Raw genomic sequence first — 17829 nt, 5'->3', positions numbered from 1 at the left:
GAATTTCCAAGTAAGAAATGCATTCCTGCCCATGCACTGCTGGCTCTGTTGTGCTGGCTTTGGGTCCAATGTGTAACGGACGCCACCAACATTAACAGTACACTTACATTAGTGCCTATTATTTCGTGTTTTGTTTGGGTTTGGGCGAATGTGTGGAATTACAAAAATTAGAGAGGGGATAGAGAGGGGATAGAGAGGGGATAGCCTAACATATAAAACAGGAAAACACTGCCGTTTAATCCATTTATTTCAACAAAGTAACTGTATTCCAACAGCTACTCATATTTTGTATTTTAAAAAGGTAACGCTGGTACATGTATTCTCTTATTCCCCAACACTGCTAACAGGTACCATGATGGAGAGATAATCAGTGCTATTCACTTGACCTGTCAGCGCTCATAATGTTAAGCCTGATTGGTGTATATTGATGGTACAAGTCTGTACTTTACAGGCTCTTCTCTTTCTTGACTAGTACCGGTGCTCCCTTCAGACCAGGAAGACAGATGCAAATTAGCCTTTTGGCTTACGTTTCCATAGTAACACTTATTAGATAAAAGGTTGAGTCCAGACTAATGTTTGTGAAAAGGAAAACATGACTATCCACAGTCTGAGAGAAAGAAACACATTTAACGTGCAAAATCACACAACACTCGCACTTATTGGCTTTCTCTTTTGCTGGAGCTGACAGGTGTGTGAGTGCATTCAGTGGATAAGAGCCTGTTTACAAGGACTAAAAGAGTAGGAAGTTCGCACACAAACAATTATTTTTACTGTGCTGTAAAACACTACAGAAGAACACCTCTCAGTGTGACCCGAGAGCTCACTGGTTTAGTGACTGTGAGAAAGATAGTATTATTACGGTCTGCCCAGGAGAATGACTTCAAAACACAAGGCAATATGCTGAGAAGCTTTCTAGGATTAGGCACTAATGGTCTCTGAGATAAAGATCAAAAGGTCAGAATCAATACAAGAACTCCAAAGAAAGTTGTGGTTTTCATAATAAGCTCATCAGAAGAGTCTGACTACATTTCCATCCCCGTGTTATTAGTCTGCAAGAGGCTGTGAGAACAGTTCATACAGTGTGGATTACAGTGGCATACTGAAATGCCACGTGAGGAGACAGAGCTCCGACGCCTAACATCCTCGTGAGGTGAAAAAAGGAAGGTCAGCAGCTTTAGATTAAGCACCTGTAAACTAAAAGTACACACAAAAATATCAGTCCATCATTTAGCTGTGAGTACTGTTAGACATCTAAAGCTAAGTTACCTCTCAGACTGATTTTCTGACTGCCAAATAATAACTCTCAGCATGGCCCAAGTAATTCCTTTGGATTTGTGTTATAATTTTCTTCATCTTATTGACCTAGAAAAGATTGGGCACACACAAAGCAAAAAGATCCATGAAGACTGTTCTGGTTAATCCCCCAAAATCGGCAGATAATAGAAAAAATTACATAAATATGAAACAGTTTAGATTTTGGGATGTGAACATTTCTTTATCACTAGAAAAACTTTTTTTTTTTTTTTTGGCCATTAGTGGGCAGAACAATAAGTTTTAAATTCAGCACTAATCTGTATAACTTTACAACATTGCTTTATATGAATACGTTGCAGACTAGCTTCCTATTTAGATTGCTAAGAGAGCAACATCAGTAACATAAAGAGTATTGTAACTGGGACTCTGATGGATGCCAACTCAATATTTTACTCCAGCATCCACATGATCAAATATTCCAGAGGAAATATTTGATCATGTGGATGCTAAGTGCTACACTCTCTTCTCACGTTAAACAATTATGAAAGGTGTTTGTTCTCTGTGGGTTCATCGCTGTGGGCACTTTTCACACTACACACAATAATTTGATCCATTGTTAATATAATACCATTGACTATAGCAGCTTTAAACCTTCAGTATTTTTACGAGGTTTGCTTTCCACTAGATAAAAAAGACTACTAGCATGACGAAGATTTTCATATTTTTGATGAACTGACAAATGCAAGTTCTAAATACTTCCACTGACTACTTTTTACCTTGGCTCTTCTGGTGTCTAACTTTGAGCTGTTTCAGTGGGTATTTTTAGAGGTGTTTCACTGAAAAAAAACAGCTCCTGTTTGTGGTGGAAATTGGGTTGATAATGGTGCATTCACACAGGACTCACTGCTGGGTTCGACGTGCTATTTGAGGGAGCTGCAGAGCAAAGTGCGAAACTGAGTGTCTTTAAAATTTCCACCAGGATGCGTTGTGTCTCTGCCTCATTTCCACATTATCTCAAGACCTTCAGCAGATGGATAACAGATCTAACCTGAGGTTACACTCACTGCAGACTTACAGCAGGTTACAAACATGCAACTGATGTGTGTACTTTGATGAAATCTGTTTACAAGAAAGGCTTTTCCTCATGTGGTCTTGATACAAAATGTAACGTGTCGTAGTGTTCAGTTAATTCAGTGCTGTTCCTGTCTGCTGCTGCTGACTGGATGGACCTTCTCTGGGCAGTCGTCACATTGCACACTGGTCAGTGCACTGTGTGAAATCACCTTAATGGTGCTATGAGTAACCCCAGCCTACTCCCTCTGTAGACCTAAGAAGAGTTGCAGGGGTGGCTAATTCGGCTAATAACTAACTATGGCTTAGTTAGTATACATTGCCTCTTGATGCACAAAAAATTAGCTGCTACCTGTAAGGTGATGTAAAACATTTGTTCAGACATACTAATGCTAATTATATTTAGAGGAAATCTGAATGTGCCTTTAAGTGGACCTGTTACATAAACGCACATTAGAAAGGCTCCATTCTGCTGAAATCTCCACATTACACTTAATGAGATAAGAGAAGAGAGGACAAAAGGAGGACGAGGATGGAAAAGGGGAGAGACTATGTTGGTGGTTGGTAGTGATGGTGGTGTGTGTGTGTGTGTGTGTCTGTTTGTGTGTGTGTATGTGTGTGAAAGAGGCCTGAGGCAGGACGCAAGCTCCACCATTGACTCCCACAGGGGGACACTAATGACACACATCCTGCTTCACAGTGCAGGAGAAGCTCCATGCATCACATCTGCTTCTTATTCTTGCCCTTGTTACACTCCCTTGTTCTCTTGCTTTCCTGCCCCACTATGTCTCTCACACACTCACACAGCCGTTCTTAGACTGTGAAATAGGACAAAGGCAGTTTGCAGATATGTTTCCCAGAGACACAGCAGTGCACCCTCTTCGACTTCCTGGTTGATAATAAATGAACGGTCGACTGTGTGGCAGTGGGTTGGCTGTACATCAATAATTCAAGTGGGTGTTTATGTCGGAAATGCGATTTCGAACGCTTCAACAAGTCTGCATCCGTGTCAGAGTGTCTGGAGGTAAGGAAGACACACAGAAACAGAGACGTGCACCAAGGCTCCTCAATCATGCTTTTTCTCTTCTTCTCATAGCACTTCCAACTTATTTGAATGCGTTGCGTTCTGAAAAGATGACCTTCGTACTCTTACAATGGTAATAACGCATACTAGCAACCCCTCCACTAGGAATGTCTATAATAATATTCTTATTTTTTCTTGAATTGATCACCAGAAAAGAGCCCTTTAATGTTAGTGCATGGAATGGGCACTGGTGGCTGACTACAACAGCTTAAAGAGTCATATCTCAGAGACTCATTTTTAGGTGCTCGTACAAAAAAATCTAGGTGTTCTGGATGGCTTCATTTGGACACTGAGAAGGCTTAAATTTAGATTTACAGTGTGTGGACACAGCTGTAACGATTTGTTTACTGCTAGGCCTCAATGGCGGAAATTGGACTAACCCAAACTGGACCTGCTGGTGTTGGTGGTTTTTAATGATATTCTTTTTTTCATATTTGTCTGCAAGCACTTGCTATAACTATAAGCTGAGAGGTAGCACAATTTAAGCAAGTTTGACGAAGACTGGAAATGGAGAATTCTTGCCTGCTAATTCAAAGGTTGAAGGGAAATGGCGGTGGCCCTGAGAGACCAAACGCACTGCAACTTAACAAAATACCAGCAAATGCTGCAAAAATACACAGAAAAATGGAAGAAGTGAGACAATAACCAGACGGAACAGCTGCGGAAGTGGCAGAAAACAAAACATGCAAAGGATGGAGCCACACTTTTACAGAGGAGGATTAGTCAGTGTTGTGAGGGAAAAAAAGATGGAAGGTAATGTGTGCTGTATTCACATTATTCATATAATACTGTAGATATGTTTGCTGTTAGTCATTTACTGTAGCTCTCAATCACTTCCTTTGTATTTTGTTAGCTTTCATGGTGCTTTTCCTACTTCTGCTGTGTTTTGTGTGCTTTTGTAGTGTTTTTCGATTTGCTGGTGTTTTTTTAAGTTGCAGTGCATTTGGCCTCTCAAGGCCACTCTTCCATTTCCTTTCTGTGTGACACTTTTTAGTTTCATTATGATTCAGAGAGTAACTGGAAAATGGATGGCTGGATGAATGGTTGGGGAATATACATTTTCCGTAGGTCCGTGTCACTGGGGCTTTATTCCCTTGAGATTACATCGTTATTATGATTGTCACTTCAAAATGGTGGACAACTTAATGTCAACTGGTTAGTGGTCACGTGTCTGCAAAACCTCAATGTTCTGTGCTAATTACCCCCGACACCAGACTTTCCCTTACCTATGTCTTCATGTCACTATTCCAATGGACCAAAAGTTCCACTTTCCAGGTGAGTTACCCTAAAGTCAAGTCATTTAAATAATAAGCCTGCCGAGACTTTTGAAGCCATATGACAGCACAAGTGAATTTAGGTGTGCTATGGGAAAGAGTCTTTGTTTAAGTCCAGTTAAATTGCATACACAGCCAAGCTAGCTGCTGAGCTAAGCCACAGTGGTGCTTTGAGATAAATGCTAAAACATCATGCTAATATGAGGCTAACAACTGAGCTGAGCCAAGTTAGCATACTGAGCTAAGTTAGCATGCTAACTTGGTCTTAGTGAAAATGGTAAAAGAAAAAAAAACCCTGATGTTTGTTATTATATGTTTGGCATAAAGTAAGTAATACAGGTAGCTATACGCATATCTACATCCTCAAGCAAGCATAAATTTCTTATGAGAATCAAGCTGTTCAATGTTGAAGAAACATTAAAAGTGTTAATCCTCCATATGGGCTTCATTTGTGCTGATATTATGGCTAAATACCAATTACTGTGCTAGACAAAAATAATTTAAAACAAACAAAACAAAAGAAAGCCACACTACCAAAAGATAAATCTGAAACAATTCCTGACCTCTGAGGCTGAGACTGGATACACTGTGGGTGCTTCACTGGTTGGGGTTTTATAAAAGAAGGTCAAAGCAAAAGCTCAAGGCTCTGTCCCAGTAGTCTAAATATCATGTTTAGGTCCTTAGCATAAGCATTCACTAAACAGTGTTCGTGGTGCTGAATACTTATGAAGTCAAGTGTTTCAGTTTTTATGTTGGTAATAAACTTGGATCACATTGACATTCACATTGGATCTGCTTTGATTCACATGAGAACTTTCAGGGGAGTGGGTACTTCTCGTGATAAGAACTAAATGTCTAATCTCCCGGGATGAGGCTGAAGACCATAAAAACTCATAAATCCATAAAACCAAATATTTAGTGTAGCTGACTTCCTGCCTTTCAGTTCACTGAAATGTATTTACAATGGTGTTAAATTGAGCATGCCTGATAAACAAAGAAGAGAGACCCAGACCCTTGCCAGACACCTTGTGGGCCTATCAGGGCTGATACGGTGTCAATACATATACGTCATAAAGTCTTTACTTGTATTCCCCGTGGCCTATGTTGGTGCTAATGTTGTTGTGATGAGTTGTCATTGCAGCTGTGGGACTCAGAGCCTGCAGTGCTGCTGATAGCCCATGTTTGTGTGCTTGTGTGAGGCTGGTGGACAGGGTTGATGATGCGGTGGAGGAAAAAAAGACACATACACACATAAGAGCGAACTGAAAACTTGACATCTTTTCCCCTTCAGAGGAAAACCTTGGTGAATCATTGCTGCTGTCTGCTAGTGCTCCGTGTCAAATCACCACACGATAATGGAGGCTGATGGGTCTACAGATGTTGTCTGCGATCCCTCAGGTGGTCTGCTGTGACCTTAAACCCCCACACCAATAAAAATATTACCAATAAATAAGGAAACAAATGGGTTAAGGCTTGCTGGTTAGCTGACGGTAAAGGTTTGGGCATGGTCTGTGTTTAAACTAAGAAGCAGAATTGTGTTTACTGTGATAACCCCTGCTGTGTTTTTTTCAGGACTTTGGAAGTTTAACTAAGGATATGTGCAAAGGAGATGAGCTTCAGAGGCAACGATACACTTGTTATCAGCCCTATTTTGCATTATTCTAATATTAATCAAGGCTTTCTAAAAATAGTGAGTATTTCTCATTTCATCTCCATCATCCTTATTTGTTAGGAGCTACAACTACAACACTGCCCTCCATTGGTGAACCATTACAGTGCAAGAAAAAAAGACCTGAAGCTTGTCTTGGGTTCAAAAACATTTATTCTTTCTGTACCACTACAAAGATTCAATTTTAAATTAAGCCTTACAGTGTGACAAATGCAAACCGTATGTACAGTGCAGTGGTGTCATCAAGTAAACCTAACTCAAAGATTGTGTACAAAGCTACAATTACATCAGAGTTTACACTATTTTTCAAGTGGGTTCCAGGTATATATAAAAAACAAAACAAAAAACCCCAAAACTTAGGGTTGGCTGGGCCAGAAAGAGGCCAGGTTCAGTTTCAGACAAAATATCTTCCCCACAAGAAAAGTCATCTGTCTTCCACTCATCCCCCTGCAGCAGGGTGAGTCATCAGCCCAAACCAGTGCAGTGGAGCTCAGTGTGGCGTCAGAAGAGAGGGTGGGGAGCTCCAGCAGGGAGGCGTCACCACAGAGTGAAGCAAAAAACCCAAAACAAAACAAAATAATCATGAATATACAGTAAAATCATAGAATATATGAGTAAATATTCTGATTTACTTCTATTGAGGATATCTGAGTTTGACATGAACAGAATTCACCACTTGGAAGTTCTTCCAATATATAACATGTAAAATGACATCTGAATCTCAGCTTGTAGTTTTAAATAAAAGCAGATATACATTTAAATATGTGGCCTAACGTGGTGTATGTCTGTGGTTTCATGCTACCTCTGGGCACTCAGTCATAACTGTGACACCCTCTAAGTGGTCTGAGAGCAAAATCTAAAACATTTCACACTCAGGCTTCTTTGACAGTTCCCAGTCCCTTCATGGAACTTATATCATAAATAATGGTGGCTTGGGAAGTTGATGTTGGGCTGTTTAAGGCCCCTCTGATAGTAAGACGTCAGAAGACATCCCGATCTTCTCTCATGGTGATGTTTCTTCTCTTTTGGAATGGGGGAGGTTCAGCCTGAATCATCCCCGCTGTTCTCGGTTCCTGGCTTCGCGCTCTCCTCCGGTCCCTCCGCCGTGCCGCTGTCGGACTCCTCTTCTATGGTGAGGCGCGTGTCCGCGGAGGAGCACAGGGAACTGATGCTGCTCTGCTCCGTGCACAGCGCGCACGCCAGCGCGCTCTCATAATGGAGATTCCCAAAGTGGCTGCCGTGGTTGTTGTAGAAAGGCAGGGACATCTGCACCGAGCGCAGTCCCGAGGCCGCAGCGGGGCAGCTCAGGCTGTGCTTCTTTGGCAGTGCACCCCACTCCCGCTGCTCCTCCTCGTGCACTAGGCGCGTGAATATGTTCACCCTCCTTTTCTCCCTCCTCTTGGAGCGGAAGTAGCCCAGCATTATACCACAGAGGAAGACTCCGTAGAAAGACATGACTATCAGTATGTACAGGTACGCGTTCCCGTCGCTTTTGTCTTCTCCGGTGCTCTGCGCGTGCAGAACGAGGCGTTTTGGTGAAGCTGTGGAGTTTTCCAAGTGCTCCATTTTTAAGTGCAACTTTTGTGTAGGGGACCTAAAAAAAAAAAAAAAAGATTTCCATCCATAAATATAAGACTTTCTGTACCTTTTACACGCGTTTTACGTACGCGGCAAAGTTTCTACAGAGTGCCCCCCCCCCCAAATAGTTTTAAAAATTTTATAATTAAAATAATTTTCACGAGTTTATCTCCATGTTTAACACATGTCACTGTTAATGAAATTCTATCTATCCCTTTTTTTTTTTTTAATCCAGTGTCCTGGGGCAGGAGGCGAGGTACCGATACAGCTTGCCAGTCTGACCCAGGGCCAACACTGACAGACTGATAATCATTCACACCTATAGGCGATTTGGAAAACGCCCTCTTCTTCTATTCATGCACTCATTGCTTAAAAATATCGTTTTGAGGGTTTTTTGTTTGTTTGTTTTTAAAATTTTGCTCATTTGCTATATTTTAATTAAGCTTTTTGTGCATTTCCCTAAAGTTGAGAAAAAGTTACCAGCAGTCAAAAACAGAATTAGTCTCAAACTAAACCTACAGTCTGTAAACATTAAGAAGAGTATCAGGATTTGTCAACTCACCAAACTGAAGAGCGGTGTCTCATGTGGGCCTTTTTACCACTTGTGTCTTCTTGCAGCTCTTCTGGAGTTTGGCAGAACTACTAAAAGTTAGAAGTTATTTATACCCTTTCCCTGGAGCGTCATCGTGAGTCACATGACGGGGACTGGTTGTAAGATGAGCCCTCTGTATATGGAACCCTTGAGGGAGAATCTTGTGTTTAAAAAAAAAAAATTGAAGTAAAGTACATCTCTGAATATTCTTCACACCTCTGGAGGATTCTTATGAAACTACCACATGCTCATGAGTACTTTAGATCTTATGAAGAATTACATCACATCTCCAGAGTCCAGGAGAAAGTGGCCCCTGGGAGGGCGTAATGGAAAAATACTTTTAGACTGCAACTGTTTAGAAGCAGCTGATGAAAAGTGAATTAATACTGGAGTCACTGCTCACACTCTCTGCTGTCAAAGTCCATATCTTATCGGACCACTCTATTTTTCCATCAATCTTCTGGACCATTCTGAGGCAAAAACAGTTTTACGTTTCCTTGCAAATGAGCCTGAAGTCTATGGATAAAATCTTAAAGATGTGTTTGAATAATGTAGGGACTTCATTTCCAACATATCTGTGCTGACAAATATTCTGAGAACTCTACAGTCTGATGGTGGTCTTTTGAATCTCCAGCAGAAGTATCCATGTAACAATGAAATAATCACAAAATCCGTCCCAAATAAAAGTGTATCAGTGCTGTTAGCATTATGACAGTCTTACAATCAGAAGTATTTTAGTGTCCTAGCTGTTAAAGGAGCCGCTAACTGATTTTAATCTAGTGGTTCACCTCATGGAACAAAGTTCTGCTGCAGACTCTGTTCTGTTCTTCTGTTGTTGTTCTAGCATAATTTCCACCTGTTGGACCTGGTTTAAAATGAGATAATCAGAGAGGCTGAGAAGAAAAATCATTTTAGCCACTGATAGAGGGTTGAAATGTAAATGCACTTCAGAAGACCAACACTGATATTTGATATCTGAAACAACTGTCTGTTGTTTTAGATATCAAATGTTCTTTTCAAAATTCAGTAGTAACCTTAAACATATATGTAAATAGATAAAGTGCAATATCCCTTTCTTAAATGTATTACAAAGGAAATGTAATATAAAAAGTTAATACTCAAGTGCAGTAACAGTTTTTATGTAGCAGACTATAAGTATAAAATATCAGTGTATTAGCAAAGCACTATTTTTACACCTTCAGCAGTTATTGCAGTATGCAGCAACAGAACTGTTAGTTTGGAGTTTTGCATCTTATTATTTTGTTAGTGTAACTCCAATACTGACTGGCTCTTTGGTCTCTTCTTTGGTCTCCACCAGCCACTTAAAAGAAATAGCTCTACTTTATGTATCATGTATGAAAAAGAGCCAAAAGCATTAGGTTATTATGAGTTGTTACAAGCCAGAGAAGAGCTGCAGATTCATGTGAGATTCCCAAGTTCATCAAAAACTTCAGTCTTGGGTGTTGAAAATTGAAGGTTTTGCTAAAATGCCAAAAATTGCAGTTTTTCAAGTGGCCACTTGAGGCCAGCTCTAAAAGCATGTTAATCCAACACGTGCTACGCCCCGGGAGTGAGAACGGGCTGGTTAATCTGTACAGAACGTGATGTTCAAATGGGCAACTTTATACGAGAAATAACCACGATTATGGCATGGAGCAAAAAACAGTTTTGAGTTCTACAGATATTTTAACCGTTTCATAACAACCGCTGGTAGAACACAGAACAATGGTACAGTTGAAAAACACCTTAGTTCTTCAACACAGTGTGAACTAACTTAGGCTTTCTGTAATTTCTTTTAGTAATCATCAGGAATAGTGTCAAGGCTTCTTGACGGACATTCAGAGCTCTTGTGGGATCCTCTTGATCCCTAGAGGATCCCACACTGCTTCAGTGATGCTGAGGTCCGGGCTCTGAGGAGGCCAGTACAGGCTGATAGTGTTCCACTCTGGGCTTTTTCTAACCGGGTATGCTTTTATTGCATTGGCAGTTTGGGATCATTCCAATGCTGAAGCCGTTGCCAGTCACTGAGTCACTCTTCCACTGACATCATTTCTGAGAAGATTTCAGCGTAGATTTATCACACTAAAGAGCCAGGTGCTCTCAGGCCCTGTTTCAGATATTTGATGGATTTTTTTCTATTGATAAGATAACTTTCAGATACTTTTTAATTTTTTTTTAGATATGTCACTTCGTTTGTCCTACACTTTAACGGTTTTCTCAAACTTTTTAAGGACACACTGCACACCATGCAGCGACTTGTCAGATTTTTTTTCTACCTAACAGCTCTTTGGAAATTACCTTACTGGTGCAAGGTACAAGGACTGGACTGAAAATGAGTGAAAAGCAGCCAATGCCCAACGAAAAAATTTGAAAGGCCCTCAGAAAGCTGGAGAACTTAAGCTCAAGACCTTTTTTTTTTTTTACTACTACTATGTTCAAAGTAACACAAATAAATAGGGCTCAGATAAAAGGGCTGACCCTCCAGAAAGCAAAGCTAACATAGATGTTAAAGATCATGAAGGTCGCCTTGCAGTTTCATCTTCCATGTGATGTGACTGACCTGCTGACTGTTTGTGTCATTTCATTTCAAGGGCGCCTCCATTTGTTTTAAAAACGCGGCATCCAAAGGACATTTCACCAGACACAGCCAAGGATCAGTTTGCAAACACTCCAAACTGACTCCTCAAAACTCCAATGACTGCTGAGCATTAATGATTGAATTGAATTTAGTTCCAATTAGCCATTAGCATTATTGAATCAGTGGAGGCTGATTTCACTCTGTAGCTGACGTTCAGGCACAAATAAATGTCATCATTTCTCTGTTGTCTGGTGACACAGGCATCACCCCCACACCCAGTAAGGCTAATGTGCTCATTACAAAAGAATGATAGTGCTTAATACTTTCAATTTAATTAGTCAGACTTGGTGACCACAGCGGAAATAAAACGCACTTACAAGGAGACCAAAAGCAATCTTTATTTACTTCATTGGAGAAGGCAAATTATGAATAAATAATTTTCATCACTGGGCTGGGCGATGTGTTACAGTGTTCAAACTGGCAAACCACTGAATCACAAATATTCATGTAGGTGGGCGTACAGCACATGCAGGAGGTAGTGTGGCTCACTGCCCCGTGTGCCCTTTTCACCAAATGCAATCACGGAAGACTTTGTTATAATAAAAATGACGTATTCTTACACTTGCAACCTCTGTATAGAAAGACAACAACAGACAATAAAGCCCTACATAAAAGGTTTGGTCTAATTCTCAAACATGATTTTGGAACAAAGGTGGGAAAACACGATGCCTCAACTAGTTCCCGTTCTAGCACACACTTTAAATTGCACCTGACAGGTTGATTATTTAGCAGGCTTCTCAAGGTCTAGTTCCCTGAGCTGCAACACACACAAAAACAAAATTAAACACAGCAACATTTCACTTTAGGGAAAAGGTAGCCATAATCTTTTAAGATTTTAAATGCTGGATCCAAAGGCTCTCGCTAAATGTTGGTACTGTTCTTGTGTAAAATATAAACTGAGGGAATGAAAGAGGAGACTGGAACCTAAGGGACTACTTTAACAAAGATATTCAAATGATGTATAGGCAAAGTAGAGGACCTCATACACACCATGAAGCTCACAGTTTTTGTGCTGATGTTAATGCCACAGAAGGCTTAGGTTCCAAATGCTTCCACTCTGTAGTAATACCACTTACAGCTGATTCTGGAATATCTCGGCTGGACTCCAGTGAACTCTTCAGAATGGCCCATTTTCCCACAGATGCTTGTAAAAGCAGACTGCATGGCTAGGTGCTTGATTTTATCCAACTGTGGCAATGGGACTGAAAACATGTGAATTAAAACATGAAGAGGTGTTGCCCAAAATTATACAAGGCAAATATTCTAAGAGTAGAATAGAAAATAACCTAAAACAGCTCTACAATATCCCTTCTGTTTCCATAAAGTGAAATATTGTGTTTGGACAACAGAGTCATCGCATCATCAGATTAGCTCACGTGTATCTGATGCATTCATCGAATCGTGACATGCTCCAAGGCAGGTTCTCACTGCAGCAAAGGAGTGCAGTGAGTTACAAACCTGGTTTTTGATAATGTAACTTCAGTTTAAACACAGCCTACACATTTGCTTCAGTGACGGATGTGTGTGAATAAGGAGGAACACCCGATCAGCCAAGATTGACAAAAAAGGCAAAAGGCTGTGAGGGTTGTGTATGTGAAGCTACACACTTGGCCATTCTCACGCAAAACACAACACGTATGACACAACTTTAAAGAGAATGACTGCAAGGCAGACAAAGTCACACTTCTATAAATGTGCTTGTTCTCCAGCCCAGACACACACACACACACACACACACACTGATAAAGTTTTATTTAGATCCTGTCTGTAATCAACTGCCTTACTCGAGCAGATGCAATCTACTTTCATATTGCATTATGATTTATCAATACTACAATGATTACACAGTCATTTCATCTGTAATATAAGGAGTACCCACTGAAAAGTGTACTGTATTGCTGTAGAGAATGTCTAAACATGCACTTTTGTTTCTTTTTCTTCAGTGTTTAAAAGGCCTATTAGTCACAATTTGGTAATTTTCCGAAACTAGAATCATTGTTAAAAGATAAAAATCATCAGCTCACATAAAAGGATTTATCTTTGATTACCAACCTGCTTTCATTGCCCTCAAATGACTTTGTGCTTTTAGTTTCACAATGTGCTGATGGGAGAGACGCCCCACGAGCGTGGGAGTCGCAGTCTGACTGTGGGAGGGAGGCAAAATAAACCACTGACAGAACACCAAACAAGTTAAAGACAAGAAAAGAAAATTAACCGTCTCCTGACCTGCAGGAAATTAGAAATTTGAAGTTAAACTTTTAGAAGAAGACCAAAATGAACTGATTTCGCTACATAGTGCGACACAGGTGAGCAAAAAGCACCGAGGCTACAAGCGACCTGAGCTTCTGCTGTGGCAACTCAGACAAGAGTTCAACAGACAACACCAGCTTACGCATGCTCTGTTTCATAACTCACATCTGGAACAATAAAGACCTCTGGAATAGGGTCACACACCTGGATGGAAAAAAAGGGCACAAGGGATGTTTTCTTACAAAGACCTTCTCAGCCCGTCTTTTGCAACAAATTCAAGTAAAATCTGCTTCCTCTGTAAAACTGGTTTATCTGTGTTTCTGTGAGATCCTTGAAACAACAAGATTTCACACAGATTTATGTTGCTGTGGCTCTTTCACTGCAGACTAAAGGAATGGGGGTTGGGGGTGTGGGAGTGTTTCAGAGTTAAGTATTGTTCTGGTCTCGGGTCTGTGCTGGTCCTGGCTGTCATTTTCCACCGTACATTCTCTCTATGTCATCCTGGTAATGTGTTTTCAGCTCCTTGCGTTTGAGCTTGAACGCATCAGTCACTAATCCTGTCTCGGGTGTCCACGGTTCTGGGCTCAGTCGGATCTTGCGGGGGATCTCAAAGCGTTCTAGCTGGGCTACAAAGGAAGAAGAAACATGAACTTGGTAAAAACTAGTTTGTGTATGCAGCTCTGAGATGAAGCTTAACCCCTTCTCTGACTTTCTCACCTGTCAGTGCGGCCTCAGTAATGACCCTGAGGACGAGCTCCTCCACGGCTTTGCTGTTGCACAGCTCCTCCCATGACCCTCGGATACCGTACTGGTCAACCAGAGCCAACAGCTGCTTCTGATTGGGCACCACAAAGCCAATCACGTACGTCTCGTCACTGCAGAGCAGGAAGACGAGTCAAAGAGAAAGAAAAACAGAACAGTTATTAGCTTAAACTGGTCTTCAGGATGTGGACGCTGGGCCGAATAAGGTGATGGAGCACCAGAGTGAGCAATCTTTGCAATCTTTTCATCAGTGAGTGGCATATTTAGCCTTGTAAGGAGATGGAAAAACTACATGCTTGAGAGAGTGTGAACAGATTGCACGCTCCAAATCTCTTGACAAACAGCTGCACTGTGACCCAGAACTGAATAAATATTTCAGGCTGCAGAAACAGATCCAGGTTCTGAATCAGAAAAACAAAATGTTTTCGTGAATCTGTGGAAACACACAGAGCAGGAGGGCCTGCCACTTTTAGGGTACAAAATGACGGTTTTCACTCCTACCGAATAATGAAAAACAGATCAGAGCCCTTTGTTGTTAGCTGAGCTTAATTCACTATAGAGATGTCAACTCTGCCTCTTGGTTATATCTTGCGGGGTAGATACATGGAGCTTAATCAGAAAAATATTGCACTGCAGATTGCCAGACAGCCAAAACTTTAATAAACGATGAATAAACATTCATCTTCTTCTGCTTGTTATTTGCTAGTTATTTGTCCATCACATAGCTAACACAGACAGTCATGCTCACACTTATACCTTACAACCATTTTAGAGCCTTTCGGCCACAGATGTGGGCCTGTGGGTGTCCTGTGGACTGCAGCTTCCGCAGAATGGATTTTTTGGCACATCTGCTGTTAATGAATAAGACTGAGACGTGGTAACAACTTTGGCTATTTTTTGTGTTCCCTCAAGCCATTCCTGAGCAAATTGCATCTTGCTGGGTGAGACTGCTGTCATTGGGGAGTGCCTTTGGCATGAAGGGTTTGCTTTGACAGCCCCAGTTTGTTAAGGTGGGTTGATATGTCAGAGTAACATTCATACAGATGAGGACAAAATTATTACCCACCAATAACATTTAAAGTTTTTGTCAGAATTTTGTGTGTGTGTGTTTTTTTTTTAACAGAGCAAAAGATTTTTAACGTAACATTTCTTAACATAACAGTTTTCTTTATAACATGTAAATTATTTCTATTTGCACACAACAACAGACTCATTTAAGAAAAAAAAAGATGACCAATTCATTATTAAATTAGTATCGATAGATCGATAAATATTATTATTAGTGCCCTGACCCCTTTTTATTGAACAACAGAACAAACCAGTGCTGTGCAATCATGTGCTTAAACTTTTAATGCTCAAAGCAAATCAACTTAAAACTGAGAGGGTTTGAGCAGTTATCAGGCCAAAAACACAAATCAGTTTAGACTTAGAAAAAATGTTGTTGCTCAAGAAAAAAAACTTTGCAGAAAGACAGACTGAAATATGCTAAGGAAACCTGGAGAAAGATTCAGGATACGGAAGCAGGTCCTTTGGTCAGATGAAGTGAAAGTAGAGCTCTTTGGCCACAGAGATGCTGCTTATATTTAGAGAAAGAAGGGAGAGGCGTACAAATCTGGAGGGGCTTGAGAGATTCCCCAAAGAAGAATTGGTTGGGATATTTCAGGAGACGAGTTTGAGACTTACTGAAAACTACAACAAAAGACTGCAGGCTATTATACTGCATAAAGAACACATAATTAACTATTAGCATCAATAATTTTGACCTTGGTAATTTTTGTAAAAAAATTTGTTTCTAAGTACACAAAATAAAACCAGGATGTTTGAAAAAGCTGCATAAGAAATTCCTAGTTCTGCTTACTAGAACTTGGAAAATACTTTTTTTTAAAAACAGAAAATTTCATAGGGGGACTAATAATTCTGTCCTCATCTGTATCTGTGCCAGAGGGTCCTGAGAGTGGTTGTTGTTGATGATGTGAGTCGGGCTCTGAGCTGGAAAGCTGCAGCTGACTGAGTGTGTTTATAGCAGCAACTGGAGTTAACAAAAAGATGGTGAAAGGCATGTTCATGAACATGTTGCCGGGTCTGCCGTGGTTTGTTTACAGTGGTGCCAAAACCCAGCATGGGGGCACGGCAGACTCAGGACTGGGCCGAAATGGTGGCCAAGCTGGCGGCCACACAGCAGGAGCAGGCCAGAGTGTCACGCCGCCAGCAGGGAGAACTCCAGGACGGTATTGAGCACCAGATGCAGAGGATTGAGAATTGAGAATCTGGCAGCTCTGATCCGCTCCTGGCCGACACCGCCGCCATTCCCCCCGGCATTCCCCGGCGGCGTGACAGCTGCTGAGGTCCAGACTGTTCCGGCATCTGTGCTGGCCCCCAGGGTGCAACCAGCCAGGACGCAGCCTGCCACTGCACCCATCCCCACTCCTCGGGTGGAAGCGTCTGGTGCCCACCAGGGGCCTGCACCCATTCCAGCTCCCCAGAGGAGGGCGGTGGAGTGACCATCGTGTCCTTGACCGGAGCAGCTGTAGGTGGAGGACAAGGCATCCGAGGGGCCTCACCAGCCAGAGGTGGAGGTTGAGGCGCCAGAGGGACCTGCCCAGGAAGGTCAGGTGAATGAGGGACCGGTGCAGTTGGGGTCGGAGGTCACAGCGCTTGAGGGTCCTGCCCAGCCGGTGCCGGAGTTCGGGACATGCCCAGCCCGAGGTCGGTGTGCTGTCTGGACCAGCCTCGTACTGTGTGGTCCTGCGTGCTGGCCGCCTGTCCAGCCATCTGTGAGCCTCGGCTCACATCCAAGCCTGCTGCGGTGCTGCCACTGACCACATGGGTGGCCCCCAGACCAGCTCCGAGGCCACTGCTGGACACGCACCTCTGGGCCCATCTCGTCACCAGTCCCACTGGATACACGGGCAGCCACCTGAACTCACACCTCCCTGTCCGGGCTGATTCCCTCTCGCGCTTGTGTGGGGGCAGTAGGTTCAGCCAGATGGCTCCCCGGCCTCAGTCGGGTGATGTAGGTATGTGATGGGGCGTGGTCTGCGGTGCCACTGCAGGGGAGGCGGACACACCTGAGCGGCATCCGCAATCACGCCTTGCTGGTACAAAGAGTTCATACTGGGTCCTGTTAGGTGTTGCTGTTGTTGTTAGTGTTGTTAGTGAAGCTGCAAAGCTTCAGCCAAGCAGTGTGTAAACAGCAACCGTGTGAGTTAATAAAAAGTTAATGCTAAAAAGCATGAAAACGTCATTGGGTCTGCCGTGGTATGTTTACAATTATAGATTATGGAAAAGAAGCTAATGCGAGAGGTCTGTTTTATAATTAAAAGTCAAACCAATACGACGATCTAAAAGAACAGGATCCACAGAGACAATAAAGGTTTCAGTGGATCTGTAAACTACTCTTATGTATATTTCTGCCCCACTCCTCACACACCTGTTGGCATAGGCACAGATGTTATCGATCAGAGGGCAGTTCTTCAGCATGGCCTCCACCTTTCCCAGGGAAACGTACTCTCCTGCCTGCAGCTTCACCAAGTCTTTCTTACGATCTGGAAACAGCAAAGGGAGCAGCCGGTAAAAAGTGTGTTTGTCCATGTATACATGTGGATACATCTTAAAAAGAAAGGAGGAAGTGAGATAGAAGGATGCATTTTCTACTCA

General features: G+C 42.0%; 2 protein-coding genes across 3 annotated transcripts in view; both read right to left on the bottom strand.

The window, feature by feature from the left end:
- Positions 1 to 6487: 6487 nt before the first annotated feature.
- kcne4 (potassium voltage-gated channel, Isk-related family, member 4) lies at positions 6488 to 8642 on the bottom strand. The gene is made up of 2 exons (XM_031749852.2): positions 8493 to 8642; positions 6488 to 7946 (listed from the first exon to the last, which is right to left on the bottom strand). The coding sequence occupies exons 1-2, from the start codon at positions 8513 to 8515 to the stop codon at positions 7394 to 7396; spliced, it is 576 nt and encodes a 191-aa protein (XP_031605712.1). The 5' UTR covers positions 8516 to 8642; the 3' UTR covers positions 6488 to 7393.
- A 4255-nt stretch (positions 8643 to 12897) lies between these two features.
- Positions 12898 to 17829, bottom strand: part of acsl3a (acyl-CoA synthetase long chain family member 3a) — a 37184-nt gene continuing 32252 nt past the window's right edge. For both annotated transcript variants that reach the window (XM_039622286.1, XM_031749856.2), the window contains 3 exons: positions 17603 to 17717; positions 14128 to 14285; positions 12898 to 14036 (listed from right to left, as the gene is read on the bottom strand). In XM_039622286.1, the coding sequence (XP_039478220.1) occupies positions 13879 to 14036; positions 14128 to 14285; positions 17603 to 17717 (431 nt within the window). In that variant the 3' untranslated portion in view covers positions 12898 to 13878. The remainder of the gene's footprint in view (positions 14037 to 14127; positions 14286 to 17602; positions 17718 to 17829) is intronic.

The sequence above is a fragment of the Oreochromis aureus genome, linkage group 14, assembly GCF_013358895.1.
Source record: "Oreochromis aureus strain Israel breed Guangdong linkage group 14, ZZ_aureus, whole genome shotgun sequence".
NCBI lineage: Eukaryota > Metazoa > Chordata > Actinopteri > Cichliformes > Cichlidae > Oreochromis > Oreochromis aureus.
Note: the sequence above shows the minus strand (reverse complement) of the source record. Positions and strands in the feature narration are given on the sequence as shown.

Coding starts and splice junctions, on each gene's coding strand:
- kcne4 (XM_031749852.2), bottom strand. CDS start 8,515: ATGAGACACCGCTCTTCAGTTTG. Junction 7,947..8,492: donor AGACACCGCTCTTCAGTTTG/GTGAGTTGACAA, acceptor TTTTTTTTTTAG/GTCCCCTACACAAAAGTTGC.